General features: G+C 44.1%; 1 protein-coding gene across 3 annotated transcripts in view; it reads left to right on the top strand.

Moving 5' to 3' along the window:
• gpm6bb (glycoprotein M6Bb) overlaps positions 1-17,973 on the top strand; it is a 52,478-nt gene that overhangs the window by 32,291 nt on the left and 2,214 nt on the right. The window contains exons 1-6 of one of the 3 annotated variants that reach the window (XM_066705935.1): positions 1,587-2,087; positions 14,371-14,557; positions 15,257-15,413; positions 15,754-15,922; positions 16,547-16,620; positions 17,402-17,467. In XM_066705935.1, coding sequence (XP_066562032.1) covers positions 2,027-2,087; positions 14,371-14,557; positions 15,257-15,413; positions 15,754-15,922; positions 16,547-16,620; positions 17,402-17,467 — 714 coding nt within the window. In that variant the 5' untranslated portion in view covers positions 1,587-2,026. Of the gene's footprint in view, positions 1-1,586; positions 2,088-14,370; positions 14,558-15,256; positions 15,414-15,753; positions 15,923-16,546; positions 16,621-17,401; positions 17,468-17,973 lie in introns of those variants that run through there. The other 2 variants (XM_066705937.1, XM_066705936.1) reach the window with 2 other exon arrangements.

Below are 17,973 nucleotides of genomic sequence, written 5' to 3'. Positions count from 1 at the left end.
GCCAGCAGCCATGGCTGTGATGCCCCAGACCGCGACACATGTTTGCAATCTGTTTTAACTTTGGTAAACCGGCTTTATTGGTGTGCTGCGTTTCCTGGTCTGTGAGTTCGTCATCATCATTAGGACGAGGCCTCCATTTGAAGTCCGCTTCATGGTGAGCCATAAACTTGGACTTGAACGTGGTTTGCTGTGAAACGGAAAGAATGTACGCCACATCCATAAAACACTCTTCCATTTTGTAGAGGATTGAACCAAACCGTATTATAAACCTAACAATTCGTTTATATATCCCCCAAAGTCTGTGGCTGTGTAGTAGGGAAGTAGTGTTGGGCAGAAAACATTCCCATTGGGTGGCATAGTGTGTTATGATTATGATTAATATTAGTAGTAGTAGTAGTGGTGTAGTAGTATATAGGCCTAGTCATGCTGGCACAACAACCGGAAGAATGATGACACACGTAGTAATTTGCATTTGTAATGTCAGCTTGTTGATTTAGAAATCCCCTCCACATCTCTAGTTGGATAGCCTGTAGACTATGCAAAGGAATTCACACATTGAAGATGGCAAAGGGAGATATTTGTGCTGTAATTTTTTTGCAGCCGCGTGGAACGTCTGATCGTATCTCACGAGCCACGAACAGCATGACATTCCTGCACAACGGCCTGCTGCCGACAGCAAACCCTAGACATCTTATAATACCTCGAAAAAATACAGTATCAACGCAAATGTGATGGATTTTTTCTTATTGTTGTTGCGAACACTAATCCATTTTGTATTTTTTTAAACTAAAACTATTTTATGTTTAAATAACAATCAGGTTACACAATTTTGTGTTTGGATAAGCACAGTTTTGTACACTTCCTGTCCCAATGTTTATCCAGGATGGAATTTTGTTACTAAATGCGACTTGACTTACATTTCAAAGCGTATTCTGTGATGGATTTTAAAATAACTTTCACCCTCGCACGTCCCTAGCAAGCTAAGGACGTGTTGTTCTGTGTGTTTGTTTTCTTTAATAGTTTTAACGTGGAGTTCTCACCGAAATACCACGGCAAGGAGGCCTGGGCTAAGTCATTAAAATGCTAAGCATGTTGTACTTAATCCCGATCTGGTCAGGCACAACTTCATCCCTCCGTCCCTCCCTCCGTCTTTCTCTCTCTCACTCTGTCTCTGTGACTGTGGAGAAAGCCAGGGTCTTTTATTTTCTTCCCTCTTGTCTCTCCCTCTCTCTCTCTCTCTCTCCAAGAAGTCAGCAGATGGAGCGGAGACGGTGGTTAGAGACTGTTAATGTATGCGACGGGAGCAGAGGGCATATGGTATAAATCAAAATGCAGGGCACACACTAAATGGGGTCCCATGGGAAAGAAAGGCTTGCGATTGTGTGATGACATGCATTCTTCGGGGACGCGGGGGTATAGTGGGGCTTTCAGCAGCCCTGTGCCGAGCTAGAGGAGGGGGTTCCTTTCACTGCTATACACACACGCTCTTGTGATGCAATGATTCTATTCTTCAGAAGCGCCCCTTGATTGTCATTCATTGGGAGCCTCCTAGCCAGAGAAGAAGAGCAGGGGGGTTAAGTGAATTCTCTTCCCACTGTAACCAGACTGAATCCCAAACAGAAGTGCGAAACAGAAAAGGGCCATTTTATTTACCTGGGGACTCAACGTGACGTACAGTCCGAACGCTGGGCTTGGCAGGATCTGTTTTATGGACCACTAAGTTGAGCAGAATCTAATCTGACAAGACCATAGCATCCTGGAAAGGGATTTGCGATCCACCACGGAGAAGCGCCGAGCCACTCAATCAGTGTGGCTGTGAAAAACAAAACCGAGGAAAAAAAAAAAAAACAGGAGAGAGAGAGAGAGAGGGTGAGAGAGTGACAGAGCGAGCGAGTGAGTGGGAGAGAGAGAGAGCGAGAGCGAGAGAGAGACAGGGTGAGAGAGAGAGCGAGAGAGAGAGAGAGAGAGAGAGAGGGGGAAGAGAGAGAAAAGTGTTTGTAAAGGAGAAGCATTTTTGGTTGATGGGATGAAGCCAGCCATGGAAACTGCAGCAGAAGAAAATCCTGAGCAAAGCCAAGAGAAAAAAGGTACCTCTGAGCCCCAACAAAGGGACAGATTAATGCTTTTCACTGGGATTGTTTACAAAGGGGTTTAACCTACTTGCAGCTATTTTGGTTCACCTAATACCAAGCGCTCCAGTTTTCTCTGCGTTCATATAATGCAGTTATTTTCTTATGTGTCTAAGCTGTGTGCAAAAGATTGTGTATAGAAATAATAACTTTCTCATTTAAAGATGGGGAGACACATGACTTATGTTTGGTTTTATTAGGCAGAATTCATGTGCATTTACTGTGGATTCTTGCTAGGATTGTTTGCTTTACACTATTTAATGACATAAATGGGATTCTTAGGACATTTGTGTGGATGACTAATAGCAGCACTTTCTTACGCTAAATAATAATCACAAAAACGAGATGCATTCATGTATATCGCTCGATTATTGTGTTTTGCTTTGTGCTCACTGTGCACCGTTGTCTGTGCCAGCTGATTAATTGCGTGTAGTTGTGGTTGATTGGGGGGTTATTGTACAGGATATGTAGGCTGTTTTATTATTTGCATGAAGATACACAGGTTAGGCTTGTAGATTTTAATCGGTATGTTCGTTAGAGGCTTTTTGAGGAAATATCTCCACAAAGAGTACAACACAATAGTTCATAATATATGGAGGTGATCAATCTTTCTCTCTGACAGCCGGTTATCTGTGTATTGCAGCACAACACACATTTGTATAAGGAGATAATTGTACTCCATGAATTAAGTTTCTTGACAGTGATTAATAGACGATTATTTGCCTTTCAGTTAGATTTAAAGCAGTTTTGTGAGAAGGCTGCAGCAGCTACAGTTATATTGCATATTTGTTGCCGTTTTGAATATGACACAGTTTGCACAGTAGTTATGTAACCTAAGGTGACCACACAATTCGGTTGTCAGTGACGTGATTTTAAACATTTTAAAAGCAATATGACAAAGACGGAGTGGAATTAATTTGGCCAGACGTTTCTGCTTGTTTTGTAAGTTAATTGTGTTGGAATTGTCTAAAGAGGTTTAATTTAATTAGCGTAGGGGATGGTAAAGGTTTTAACAGGCGCTTACAATGTTCTTTATTAAAAATACATTCCACTGAAATGTGTAACTTTTTCTCTTCTTCTTCTGTGTATTTTCCAATTGTGTATTTTTGTGTGTACGTAAAGTAAAACCCCAACCACACAATGTTGGGAACTGCTGTCCAGCTCTGTGTGCGCATCCCATCGCCACAGAGTACGTTTTGTCTCAAGTCATTCATTTAATTTTCATCTTCATGTTTTAATGTGATAAAATGGAAGGAAGGGTTATAAATACCACCACACACACATTGTTAGTCTATGAGGAAACAGTGTTTAAATGGCTACTCTTTCTGTGGCCACAAGATCACCGTTCGACAACAAATAATTCACCTGCAGCCTGTTACTGCTATACACACACACACTCACACACACACACATACACTCACATACTCACACACACGTACACACACACACTCACACTGGCACATATCACAGATCGCAAGTCAAATTAATTGGATTATATTCTAGGAAACGGTGTAATCTAGCTGATCTTGGGAGAGAAAGATCTCATGCACTGCTCCACTTCACTTTGACCGTGAAGCCATATTGGAGGAACAGATCTCGTATCCGAGTGGGCGAGCTTCTGCAGTCCGTCCTGATTATTAATCTTTTTGTTCCGCTGGAGGCTTAATAGAAGATAAAGCAGAATCCATCCAGGAGCCTGATAAATTGTGCCTTGGCGTTAAGCCTGGGCATTAAGACCGAATGTGAAAAAACACAGAGCTTGAGTTGAAGATAAATGTGACCCATCTGTTAATGAGGTTCTGACCATGTATGGTTTACAGATTAATTGCAAATGCTCTTTGTTTATAAAGACAACGCCGAGCTGAACGTTAATTTGCGTTTGCACCGTAGAGTGTTTGAGGTGAGTCAGCTTGCTCGCTCCAGTGCCGTTGAAGATCAGGGCAGGCCTGTAGGCAGGGTCACGGGGTTTGTTTCAGAGGGGCGTGGGGCCTCCTGGGTGAGGCAGGCTGTCCCCTCGTTTATAAAATGCTACACAACAGCCAGTTCTGGTTTTCGAGGACCGCGGTGTGTTACGAAGCCACACAATGTTTTGGGTGCAGCTACTGTTCACAGATTATGTAAGACTCATAGTGGGACGGTTTTGCAGAGGTTTGAGGAGGAGATAAACATGCTCGGTAGCGATTATTTTTTCGATGTACAACAACTGACAGCTTTTACCTACAGGCTTTAAATTAGGGCTAAACGCGCATAACATGGAGGCACAGGCAGCGAGCTGGAAAGATTGAGCACAATGTAATGTGTTCCCGCCTGAGGAACTGTAGAGGGGGGGGGAAAAAATACTGTACATCACAAAGGATGTCGCTACCGAGCATCGGAGATATTAAACAAATAAGTTATGAATTACCATTTATTTTGGTGATTAATCCCATTTCTTGGAAATCAGAGGGCTGCTCTTTCCCAGCAGCACTCAGGAAGCCCCCCATGACGTCAAGTTTGGACACCGTGTTGGTCTAGGTCGTGGGCGGAAACTGTGTCAAAACAAAACATTCTGTTGTTTTGCGTGGTTTTATAAAGCCCCGAAATGATCCTTTCGTTTGCCCTCGACTTCCCGTCTGGTTGGACGCCCTTTCGGTCTGTCTGGACTGACACAATCCAAGCTCAGAGGCATCATATCAGATGTGACTTCTGTCCAGGGGTGGGCACGAGTGCTCTCTCTGGCGGTGACGTGCCGTGGGTTTGCCTGGTTTTTAAGGTAACAGGAACCCCCTCCGGCCGTGAAAAAGCAGTTGAAGCGTCTGAACAGGTGTCTGTTTGAGAGCTGTGACAGGTGTAGGATGTCCGCCACACCCTTTCTGAGCTGAAAATCATCACACTGCCATACAGGACAGGCCGTGCTTCGAAGGACCATTAAAATGCCTTTGTATGTTGTATTTCAGCCGGAAAGCATGTTTTATATTCAGTTTTTACATCATGAGATGAGGAAGTTGGGTGATCTATCTGTATAGTTTGATTGAAGCACCATTGGTGTGTTGTGGTGCTTGGTTTTACAGCACAGTATGGAAGCCATTATATGGATTGGCTAGAATTGTGGTGCGAGTTAGTCGAATATTTAAAATAACTATTCAACCAAGAATGCCATAATATAATGGCAGTCCCTCAAATCACATAGTGTGGGCCTCTGTAGACCGTATCCGTGGTCAAGTTCTGTCGTCCGTCAGACATTTGTAAAGATCAGCACATTCTGCGCACTTCTTTATTAGCTTTGCGGTCTGCTTCGTGGTCGCAGACTGACAAAATGAATTGTATTTTCCTATTTGTCAGTAAAACTACATTCTTCAGAGACAGTTGCACAACAACGATTGTGTGAATGGCAAAAAACTTGCACGGCAAAACGTTTTATGCAGATATTTCTCACTGTAAAAGTAATCAATCCAAACGAAGGTGTGATGTTATATAATTAAGATGTGTATCTTACTTTAAATACAGCTACTACATAAGTTATCTTCCACAGTCTGTGGTGCTGTTCAGTGTTTTACTAGACTTCCTGGTTCAGTAAAGGTGTCTTTACTGCAGCTTGCCTACATCCCTGTGCTTTTCTGTGTGAAAGGTTAATTGGACACCTAGGGCTACATAACTGTTTAATGGAAGACAATCAAGCCTGTCATCTAAAAAACAATACAAAACCTAATGAATTATCCGAGCTGAGACATTAGTCAGGCACACAATTAATAATTACACGTCCACAGAAGAGGTAATTGTAACGGACTGAGGCCGACCCTCGCTGAATTCCCCTCGGACATTTAATTCAACGGTATCAAGCCTGTCAGATAAAGGTTCTGGGCCCTGGGAGACCGTCCCAGACCCCATCTGTGCAGATCTCAGTCACTCGACATGGCTAGAGCTTTTCTGTGATTTGAATTCTGCCAACCGTCGCACAAAGCCGGCTGTATCTGGGTCTCCTGGCCGTGTGTCTGTGCTGTCAGAACTATTGACCTCATTTGGACGCTCACCTCACCCCCCCAGTGTGTTTAAATACCTGTTACAGACTAGTAAGTTGTATTTGTAGGCAAACAGCAGCTAATGTAACTCGGGATCTTGGTATTTCAGTTTTAACTCCTTCTACATCATATTAGTGTCCTGTCAGTGGTAACCGAAAGGTAACTTGAATATGTTGGCTGCTCAGGAAAGATGTTATTTCATTGAACATACACTTACCCAAAGAAAAACGTCATTTATAAGGCATGTATCGTTATTTATTAAGTGATAATTATGTCAAATAGTTTCGTTGAGTAACATGAATGTGTAACTAAATGACAAATTGCACAGATTGTAAACAAAGCATCCGTCAACAAGTGGAATAATGTGCGAATAGTATCGTGAGCACTGACCATCCACGAGCATCTCGACATCTCGTTTCAAATGTCATCTTTGGCTTATTCACAAGGAACTAACATTTTTATGTAACGTGTTCTTGCTTCTCAATCTCAGTTGAGGAGTCCTTAATCACAGAAATTATATCATACTTGTTAACATGACACAAAAAGGGCAGGGATTGCTGACAGCCAGACAGCTTAATGATCAAATGTATGTTGATTGCACTTTGGCAAATTCTGAAATGGAGCATCAGTAATCACAACAAGTAACCGAGGACGAAGGGTGATCTGAAGAAAGTGGGATGCAGATATCTGCTGGCTTTTAGCTCTTAAAGCCAAGACACTACTGTCTTCCTGTAGTCCTGTCTTCTGCCTCCGATTCCACAGGTATCCCGGTCAGGTGATGGGCATTTAACATGATTTAACATTTGACAGGTTGAGTTTGTCAGAGATCTGTGCTGGTTTGATGTAAACTCTGTTTCCAGAAGCACCATCTTCGCCTACAGTTCAGTCCATTGATCTGTAGATGGATGGATAGATCTACACACACAGCCTCTGAATTCAAAGGATTCTCAAAAGTAGCAATATAGCATCTCCGTTTCAGATTATTGTGTCTTGATGTATAAATGTGTTATTGGTTTGAGTTTTGGTTTTAGCGACAGAGGAAAATGAGCCGAAGAACATCGAAGTTAAGCTTCATTAAAATCATAATCTGAAGACTTTCTCATGACCGTGAGTGATGAGTGCTTTTGAAAGGACGTTTTTAATTAGCTTAATTGTAGCCGTATGTGTGTTCACTTGCGTTTTTGTGGGACTGTTTGCCATACAATTGGTCCTGATCTCCCTGTGTTGTGGTCTGATGTTATATGTTATATATATCTAATGGTTGTGTCTTTGGAGGTAACAAAAATAAATAGGATAAACGTTTACTATACATGCATATATGCATGAAGCATCCATTTATCCCCTTTCCTGCTGTAAGGAGGCTACACACAACAAGACACGATTGGACACTATGGTTGGGCAGCCCTGGTTAAAACGTTAGACAAGAGGCCGGAAACTTTTTGCCTTGTCTTTCACTAGGCGGAGGCTGAATAGTCATCACAGCCGCCACCCCCGGCCTGAAGAATAGGCCCTAGCAGTACACTAGCTCTTTGTCATACTCCTATTGACTGCGCTCCATACTTTCCTTTCTGATTTGTGCGATTCTGCAGGCTGTATTTTTAGTTATTATAGCGTGTCTTTCATTACTGTGAGAGTCTTGGCTTGGCATCGTGTTCCAGCAGCTGGCCACAGTTATCCTGTTTTCTTTCTTTCTTTCCTTTTCTCTTTGACTGGAGAAGGGAGGCGAAATGTATCTTGCGGAGTCCCAAACTTGTCAAACAATGCTGGGAACTAGTCCCGAAGATTTGAAAGCATGTGAAAGTCATCAGATGTGAAGAGGCAAATTGGATTTTCATTTTGGAGCAATTTCTGTGTAGTGTGCTGGGCCCTGTGATGTATAAACAGCTTGTTCTGTCTGACATGAGCGGGCAGCCTTCAAAAGCTCTACTTTTTTTCAAATAATCTGACACCGTTAACAATTAGAGACAATAAATACAGGGACATCTACTGAAATACAGAAAGAAGAGTCAAAAAGAAAAGACTGGGATTTTATAATAACCTGTATAGGCAAAGCTGTTTGTGATGCTGCCCACTCAGCAGTGATTGTGAAAATGGGCCTCTTCCTACTGACATCCAAGATGGCCGCTTCTTATGTTGTTGTTCTCAAAGACTCTGCTTCGTCCCTTTCCCAGAAATCTATCGAACCTTTAACTGGGATAATAATTGAAAATGGTCATCTTCCTGTTCTGATCTTTTCGTTTTGCTATGGCATTGTGAGGGTTACCCAACATTAACCTCTCGCCATACAGGTATCGATCCAACTTCATGCACCGGACCGAGACCTCGATCCATCAATTTGAGCATTGTTGCCCTCGGCTGTCAAATGGGATCTTGAGGTGAAATGTATTGGCGGTTCTGTGCGAACCTGAATCTTTTCCGATAGTCGCACCCAAATGCCCCACAGAAAACCACCACAGCGTAGCTTAAGACTTTCACTACGGCAAGCCGGTGAGAACACTTTCTGTAGCTCACTAGACCCAATGGGGGGCCACTTGACGTTATTCCCAGGAAACCTCACTAGGGTCTGCAGGCCCAACGAAAGCACGGCCTCTGTGGGGTTCAATGAATACTGCCACCTTCTGTGCGCTGTGTTTTGTAACTGTCCTATGTATTTTTTCTGACAGGACTTCACTTGTAATTTTAAGCTGACAGTTGCCAGAATTATATGACTTCCTCCTGCAAAGAAAACAAACCGTGTCTTCTAAGCTTTGAGTTCACAACCTTTCAACAGTGTTTACACTTTTACCACTTATCTCACGGGCACAACTTCAAGGTTAGATGAAGCTACGGTCTGTTTCAGTCCAAATGCTTTTTTCTGGGGGTGCTGCACTGTGGGAGCCCGTATTGTCAATAATGAAAGTTTTCAGTGCTGTGGGCAGTTTAGCTAGTTGCATATTATTTAATATTGTTTAACTGCACACGCTAATTATAGAGTTTGCCCTCAGATGCCTTTATCTCCTACACCATCCCTTTTGTAAATATAACGGTGTTTGGCAAGGCATAGGTGGCCAAAACACACAGACTCAGTATGGGGACCTTTACACTATGAAATAAGTGCAATCTGTCACTTTTTAACAGCCCATACATACATGTATACAATAAAACATACATGACTTTCACAGCCTGCTGGAACCCTGGTGCTGACTTTGGCTAATAAGACTAAAATGAAAAGCAGGAATTCGATATTACATCTGTCTTTTCTCGTCCCCAGAGTGGCGTGGCTTGACGCTGACATAAAGAGACAGCGACAATTACTTAGTTTAATTCACTCTCGTTCCCCATAATGGAGCTGAGAGCTATTGCCATCGCGGCGGATTATTATTGTCTGTGCGAAGTGGGAGCGCTGGGTTCATATCGCCCAAACTCGCACCTAGAGACGTCTCCAGTGCCTTGATATCCGTGGAAGAGGGGTTTTGCCTCTCCTGTACATGAAAGGGGACTGATTAGAAATATAGGTTGCTGGACCTCTGGAGTTTACAGATAAAACAGAGATGCAATCCAACGCAGACAGAACTGCACCGTCGAAATGGTGCATCTTTAATGATCGTTAATTGAAGTGCAAGTTTCCGGTGTGTTCGTGAGATATTCCCAGTGCAATCTGTGTTGATGCAACAGCTGAAGTGTTACATTTAGAAAAACTTCAAATGACGGGTTATTATTTAGGGGATCATATCTGTTACAGATGGGAGGGTTCTTAGTGGTTCAAACAAGCACTTGTTGTTGTTCTATAGAAATACACCTCACCTTCTGGGTTAAACATGTTTGTGCCAGCTGTGAAAACATGCTTTGAAAGTGAGATTTATTGAGTTATTTCAGCAAAGGTTTTAAGAGCTTTTATGTGAAATGGGGTCGCAGGACAGAAGTGTAACATTTTTCACACACACAATACGGCAGATTTGTATAGCTCGCCTCACGAGAGGACAGAAAGGGCTCGGTGTGGCGACCGCTTGTTTCAAGATGCCGAGGCTTTTACAGCTGTGGTTTCAAACCCAGCTTGCAAGCAGCCGCTGACAGATTAAAACAGACAAGTACGTTACTTAAGCAATTACTGCTTCAAACACCTAATCAAGGGGGGAGGCATTGATTTCACCTTGCCTTTTAAAAGCAGCTTTAGAAAGCATTTTGAGTGCATTGTTTACTGGCCTGCGAAGAGGTCCCAGTTACACCACTGGCAGCCAATGACATTGTCCCCCGACCTTCATCTGAGAGAAGTAGGACAACCAGGCCTGTTCCTCTCGCTTCCGATCGGTAGATTCCTGTGTGGAAATAGATTGTACTGAAAGAGCATCAAGGCAATGTCTGTAAATCTAGTCAAGTGCTGTGAAATATCAGCTCTTGTAAATTTAAAGAAAAATGAACAGTTTACTAAAATTAATTTCATGTGTTCCTGTATTTAGTGCATATTATCCAAGGCAGTCACACAATGCGATACTTCATAATTATTTCAATAATAGTCAACTGTATACTCGTTCCTTCAGCAAAAAAGGAAGAGTAACTTCTCTTGGAGTTGAAAAGAAACGGAAAGCGCTCGAGGCTCCGGCTCCGGCCGTGATTTGTTTCAAGAATAATGGCCGTTGCTTTGGAAACCAGATGGATCTACTTTGTTTGGAATTTCCCAATAAGATGCGACCCCGAGCGCGTTACTCTCGGCCGGGATGAAAACGGTTATAGGGGTGGGAGGGGGGGGGGGCGTCACCCGGCATTTCCCCCCCTCTTAGGTTTCCATACCCACCGCTCTCCCTCTCCGCCCTCCCTGGGCTGGGAGTGTAAACTGTGGGCTGGGGACGCGGGGGCTTCTGGGCAAATCCGCCCGGCTGCTGGGAGCACGCTGCCATGGCAACCGCAGCTATTCACAAGCCCGAGGACAAAAATGTTTTTATCCCACTGCACCTCACAATGAGCCGCAGTGAGCTTCCTGACAAAACGAGCATTGAAAGGTTGGCGCTCGAGCTATTGTATCTATTTTTAATTTCCTTTTGTTTCGGCACAGAGCGAAGCCCCGGAGTTCATGGTTCTTGTGTAGGTGCCGTTACTGTACACGTCTCGGCGTTTCGTTTTTCTGTGGGAGCGTTGTCTTCCTTTGGCTGAAGATTCATACATGTGATGTTAATCAAACGCCTGCCGTAGAAGATGCACTTTGTTGCGTGGGAAGTCGTTTTCTGTGAGGACTGGAGTTGAAGGACTGGGATGCAGAATTGTATTGTACTGTTCTAGACCGTTAGAGGTAAATGTAACAATGCAGAGGTGTTGGTGACATCACTTTAGAAAGATATTCGGTCAGTGCAGCCAGAAAAAAACACACAAAAAGCACAGTATGAAATTAGTGTGAGATAGTATGACATCATTTAAAGTACCTTCCATAGCCTAAGAATATGCTGCTCAAGTAGCATGAGTTGAACCATAAACCATAGAGAGAGAGAGCATAGTAGAAATGGTATCACAACAGATCTGAAGAATCCGGAGACAGTTTAAATGATTTGCCTTTTTAGCGCTGCTATGTAAACTACAGGAAGCCCCTGCGTTGTGCTGACAATCGACAAACGCAGCCTGGCCTCGCTGTAGGACTTGTAAAGCTGTGAACTGCCAGACTGGTGCCAGGTTTCCATCCTCTGTCTCTCCTCTCGGCGTTGTGGCGAGGAGCTGGCAGGCTGCGTTTGCTTTAATGGGATGATGGCTTTGAGGAATGGCTACTCCATGCTGGTGTGGAGATAAATCAACAGTTATTTTAAAGTGTGTTTATACAAGAGAGGGGAAAATACTATCAAAAGCATCAGAGGGCGAAGAAAAAAAGTTTGTTTTCCAAAACCAAACGCACATTATAAGTTAAGCGCTGTGCCTCAGGTTTAGTGGAAACTATTTTTTTCATGTTTGTTTATTTTTTAGGAAGTGCTGAAGCAGCACTTACATTGTGGCCTCCAGACAGAAAGTAGTAAAGTAATTTGAAACGGAGTAAAATAGGTGGAGAGATTTCCACTCGCGTTCCTCAACAGCCGATTTGTATTCCTCGTTCACAGCCCCGGCCTATATATCAGATTTATAGTAATGGAGAAGGCTGGGACATACTAGGTCACTTTAATAACATAATTCTGTCGTAATGAATTGCCATTGATTTCCTTTCTCAGGCCGCTCACGCTCATAGCTCCTGCCCATCTGCTACCCATTAAAGTGCTTTAATGGTGTTGATGAATGTCCAGTTCTTGCACGGAGGTGCTCCAGCACCGTTGCAGAGGCCTGCGCAGACAAAAAGCTTTTTTAAAAAGAAAAACAACTTAGTCAGTCCATATGGAGATGGGAAATATATCAAGGTTATATTTGGTGAGACTCCTACATATCTCCTATATATACAGACGGGTGACAAATTAAGGGAAAAACCAAGATAAGGTGTGTCAGTAAGGTGTTGGCACCACGAGCCCCAGAACAGCTTCAATGCTCTTGGCACAGATTGTACGAGTCTCTGGACTCTACTGGAGAGATGAACACCATTCTTCCAAAAGATCTCCCATAGGTGTTCAATTGTGTTGAGATCTGGTGACTGTGAAGGCCATAGCATATGATTCACATCATTGTCATACTCATCACACCCTCGTGCCCTGTGGATGGGGGCATTGTCATCCTGGAAGAGACCACTCCCATCAGGATAGAAATGTGTCACCATAGGATAAAGGTGATCATTCAGAATAACTGTGTCATGATTTGCAGTGACCCTTCCCTCTAAGGGGACAAGTGGACCCAAACCATGCCAGGAAAATGCCCCCCACAGCATAACAGAGCCTCCAGACCCCCTCACTGTAGGGGTCCAGCAGTCAGGCCTGTCCCGCTCTCTTGGTGTCCCACACATGCACTCGCCCACTTGTCTAGAACATGAGCAAGTAGATCGTCTGTGTGACTGAAGCTCCTGCCATTCGTGCCCCAATAATGACCCCTCTTTCAAAGTCACTCAGATCCTCTCCTCTTGTAAACTTGATCCACAATTGAGGTCAACTGGCCCTGCTCAGCATTTGTATACATGCCACAGAGCATGAGAGGATGTTAATTGTATCATGCAGTACACCTGTTTGGAGGCATCTGCATTCGTTATGTTCCTCCACTCACTTACTCAGGTTTTTCCTTTAATTTGTCACCCGTCTGTATATATAATGTCATACAATAGAAATGGGATCTCCTCTATATCTCTAACCGCTCCGCAGCGTGACCTCAGAAGTCAGTGCAGGAGAATGAGTAGAGCAAGAGTAGAGGAGTTGTGCGTTTGGGGGTTTAGAGTATTTTTTTTTTTTTAAATAGCGCTCGATCACTGTTTGTAGATCAGAGCGGCACGGTGCCTTTTTTTCTCTGAAGGCACTGGGTTGAAAGCATCCGATGAACTGACCTGGTAATCCACTGAACCATCGCTGCATTTGAAATCAATGTCGTGCTTTGGAAAAGCGGGCCATACCGAGTGAATGAGCCAGAGGCCGAGTTATGAGTTCGTCTTCTGATTAATGTGTATGTGTGTAACAGAGCAACTGTCCCTGCTATGTACTGTCTCTCCATTATATTCTATGTATTTTATTATAAACCTTAACTTCACCTTTGAAGGACATAATAGATGGTATGTTTTTTGGTTATTGTGACTTCTCTTCAGCTAATGCATCAACCCAAGTTAAATAATCATAACAGCACATATGCATAGATTAGATGCTTTAATAGAAGCCTCTGAATTTCCCTCCCGATTAATGTCCTTGAAGCGGTTGCCATGGAGACAGAACTAATGTATGCCACTGTGGGCGTTTTTTTTAAAGGCATCTACGAAAACAGCTCCCTAGTCTTTTCAAAGCTACTTTAATACATACAGATAGACCTGATCCTAAAGTTTTACAGTGAAGCTTTTACTTCCTAATCGTTTTCAACCTCCGAGGGCCCGTGGGATTCCTGCCATTCAGCGTTCATCTGAACTGCTGTGGTTAGTTTAGCTCCATTTTAAAAACTCTAGTAGACGGGGATAAGATGGAGCTACGTCATATTTCACTGGTTACTCACTTCGGGGGTTTTGACAAGCCTCACAAACATTAAAGTTCTCTCACCACTTTTATAGATGATACGAAGAGAACAGTGACTCGCTCACATATCATTTTATAGCCAATAGCATCGCATGAATGCTGCCGCACGGATTTGTTGACATCCGCGGCGCCAGCTAACCCTTCCTCTGCCTCGTTGCGTCTCAACAGGTTGTTTTGAGTGTTGCATTAAGTGCCTGGGAGGAGTTCCTTATGCCTCGCTGGTCGCCACCATCCTCTGCTTCTCCGGCGTCGCGCTGTTCTGCGGTTGCGGTCACGTGGCGCTGACGGGGACGGTCACCATCTTGGAAAACCACTTCTCAAAGGTCACCAGCGACCACGCTTTGTTAACTGATGTGTAAGTATCCCTGCCCTTCGATCTTAAGTCTTTTTTCCTTCTTTCTGTCAAAGGGTAACCCTTTGTAATTTGTTCATCAAGGCCTGAATGTTTGTGTTCTGCTGAGGGAAGCCTTCGGGAATTTAGTGCTTCATCTGAGAACCATAACACAATGATGCCTCGTGTCACAGATCATTAAACACCATGTTAAACACCTGCAATCCCGTCAAGCGCTATGTTTTTTTATTTAAGGTGATTAATGCCAGTACTTTAGGAGGAAACACCCCCTTCTCGTTCTACATTGATAGATTATCCTCTTATTTTTCTCTTTTTGCTTGATATACTTCTAGTATTTTACTTTGACCAGAAATTATTGGAGGTATATAAGAGCATAAGAACGTGTACAAACGAGAGGAGGCCATTTGCCCCATCGTGCTCGTTTGGTGTCCATTAATAACTAAGTGATCAAGGATCCTATCGAGTCTGTTTTTGAATGTTCCCAAATTGTCTCTTCAGCCACATCGCTGGGGAGTTTGTTCAGATTGTGACGCCTCTCTGTGTGAAGAAGTGTCTCCTGTTTTCTGTCTTGAATGCCTTGAAGCCCAATTTCCATTTGTGTCCCCGGGTGCGTGCGTCTCTGCTGATCTCCTCTGGTTTGATGTGGTCAATGGCATTGCAGGTGAACGTTTTCTGAAATGTGTTCTCCTTCTGTTCCTGCAGAGTCCAGCTCATGCAGTACGTCATTTATGGCATCGCCTCGTTCTTCTTCCTGTATGGCATCATCCTTCTGGCGGAGGGTTTCTACACCACCAGCGCGGTGAAGGAGCTGCACAGCGAGTTCAAAACCACCGCCTGCGGCCGATGCATCAGTGGGATGGTACAGAGATGTCATTGATCCCGTGCAGACGTGCTTTTCCACCGTACAGATGTGTGCAGCCCATATAGAAGCTGAAACACAATGTCCAGCGTCGCTTTCCTCCTTATGGGTCTCCTTGGGACCAGCATGTTTATATCTCTTGTGTCAAACATCTTAACGGGGAGCGCTGATGCTCAAAAATTCATTTTACTCTGGAAGAATCTTGAAATACGGTCAGGAGATTGGTGTCAGGAGCAGAAAGTTGATCTTAGCCTGTTTTATAAAGGACCTGTGTGTTTTCACTGACAGCTGTGTTGGAAGAACATGTCTGGGTGCTGATTGACGGTTTGTCCTCTCGCAGTTTGTGTTCCTGACCTACGTCCTCGGAGTGGCCTGGCTGGGAGTGTTCGGCTTCTCGGCCGTGCCCGTCTTCTTGTTCTACAACATGTGGACAACCTGCGAAGCCATGAGATCTCCGGTGTCAAACTTGACGTCTGTGGACTCGATCTGTGTGGACGTCCGGCAGTACGGTGAGACCCACAAAGCTCCCTTTGGTTTTGGTTGTGTGGACGGATGACATGCAGATGGCCTGGCCACGTAAAACCACGTAAGCCTGGGTAAAAGTCATTATTTTCATATGAAGGAGTTTCTGGACGGTGTGAAAGTGGTTTAGAAAATAGCAGCATACGGCAGCGACTTCTCCTTTTCAGTATTTTTCCACATCTCTTCAAAACAGTCCTCTGTGATGTCCTGACAAATCCCTTCATGTCAGTGTTAATGTGTGGAAACACTGTTGGGAGAGAAGCTCGTAGTCTCTGATTTTTCTCATTCCTCGCTTCTCCCTCAGAGCTCGTTTGTAGAGTTTTATAATTGCAATCAGATATGATGGCTTGAGAAGTGCTCATTATTATTAAAGCTACTATAAAATTCCTGATTATGGTTTTTTAACGGCCATCCCTGTTTTGTAAATCACCGTAATCGACCTGTCCTGGGGCGAGCCTGTTCCACACGGTGTGCTGCCGGCTCACTTTCAAGCAGATGAACGGTAATTGGAAATGAACTCGACATTTGGAGGTCTGCAGGAGTGAAATATGCCAATGTCAGAGTCCTAATCTCTCTCTCTCTCTCTCTCTCTCTCTCTCGTCCCGTATCAGGTATCATCCCCTGGAACGCCACTCCCGGCAAAGCTTGCGGCTCCACACTCGGTGACATCTGCAACACGAGCGAGGTGAGTCGACGGTGCCCTTCCCAACGTGGCGACACGGTTTTAGGAACTCGAGCTCCTTTAACAGACTACACGTGTCGGTTAAAGATGAACCTGTAGCGCTGGCTTTTTAAAACCCCTCTGGTGCTTTTAATGGTGTTTTTATTTATATACATTTGGCATTCTCAGAGGAGTCACTTTTGCCGTTTTCTCCTACAATGTCAGCTGGCTACAAGGCCGATCACTGTCATTGAAATCCCAGCACTCTGGAGATGTTTGAACGAGCAGCTCTTTCTTTGAGGTTCACGAGGCGATGAGGCAAACCACCGCCGAAAACGAGGGTTTGACCGACAAGCCTGGGACGGGAGCCAGCGATGACAGGGATTGGTAGTTGTGCTACATCGCGGGATAGGAATATTAGCGGTTTTGTTTTTTTCGGAGGTAGGGGGCTCCTGAATGATGCTGTGTAGTACTTTGACAGCCTAACGATCTTTTAGGATTGTGGTAAAGGAGACCAAATCCCCTTCCTTGCTTCACATCGCAGGATATATCAAGTGGCATCACCTCTGCAGGAATGTGTTGTTAGTGTGATGGATGGGTCTGCTGGGAATTAATGGTTTATTTCAGGAAGGTACTCGACACAAAGCCCCCACAATGCCCCACAAGGCATTGACGACACACGCGGGTGGCCGCTGTCGATGTAAAGGGTGCTTCCCATGCACCCCCATCAGCATGAATTGTTAATTGAAATATCCTTCCAATTCGGCGAGCTCATCTCTCTCTCTCTCTCTCCTCTGTTTTTCAGTTCTATCTCTCCTACCACCTCTACATCGTGGCCTGCGCGGGGGCGGGAGCCACCGTCATTGCACTGGTGAGCCATGTTTTATGATCTCCTCTTATTCATAGGTAGCTCATTCTCTCGGGTTGGTGTTTATGCTATGATTTGTTTATACGCCCCGGTGTTTTTGATCCAGGTACACTTGATCCACACACAGTTTGGCCACTGCAAGGATAACTAGACCGGTAATGGCTCTGTGCCTCTCCTGTGCAGTCCTTGCTCGTTAATTTCCCTGCATGGGCGCATACATTAATGACAATAAAACAATAACATCTCTGTTCAAATGATCCAGAGATAATTTGATTCACAATTAAGAAATCATCCAATTCAGGCACTCGATGCATCATTCGTTTTCTTTGACAGTGTGTAGCCGTTGATACAGCAGCAGACATTGTGAGAGTGAGGTTGTGTATCTGCCGTCTCTCAAGATGCAAATAACGATGACAATGATGGTTTTGGTTGAAACATGGGCTGAAATGACATCAGTCATATCACTACATCTGAAAGTCAGAGAGAGGTTTAGTTTAGTCAGTTAAATG

The sequence above is a fragment of the Amia ocellicauda genome, chromosome 6 (genome assembly GCF_036373705.1).
Source record: "Amia ocellicauda isolate fAmiCal2 chromosome 6, fAmiCal2.hap1, whole genome shotgun sequence".
Classification (NCBI taxonomy): domain Eukaryota; kingdom Metazoa; phylum Chordata; class Actinopteri; order Amiiformes; family Amiidae; genus Amia; species Amia ocellicauda.
This window is presented reverse-complemented; position numbering and strand designations above follow the sequence as displayed.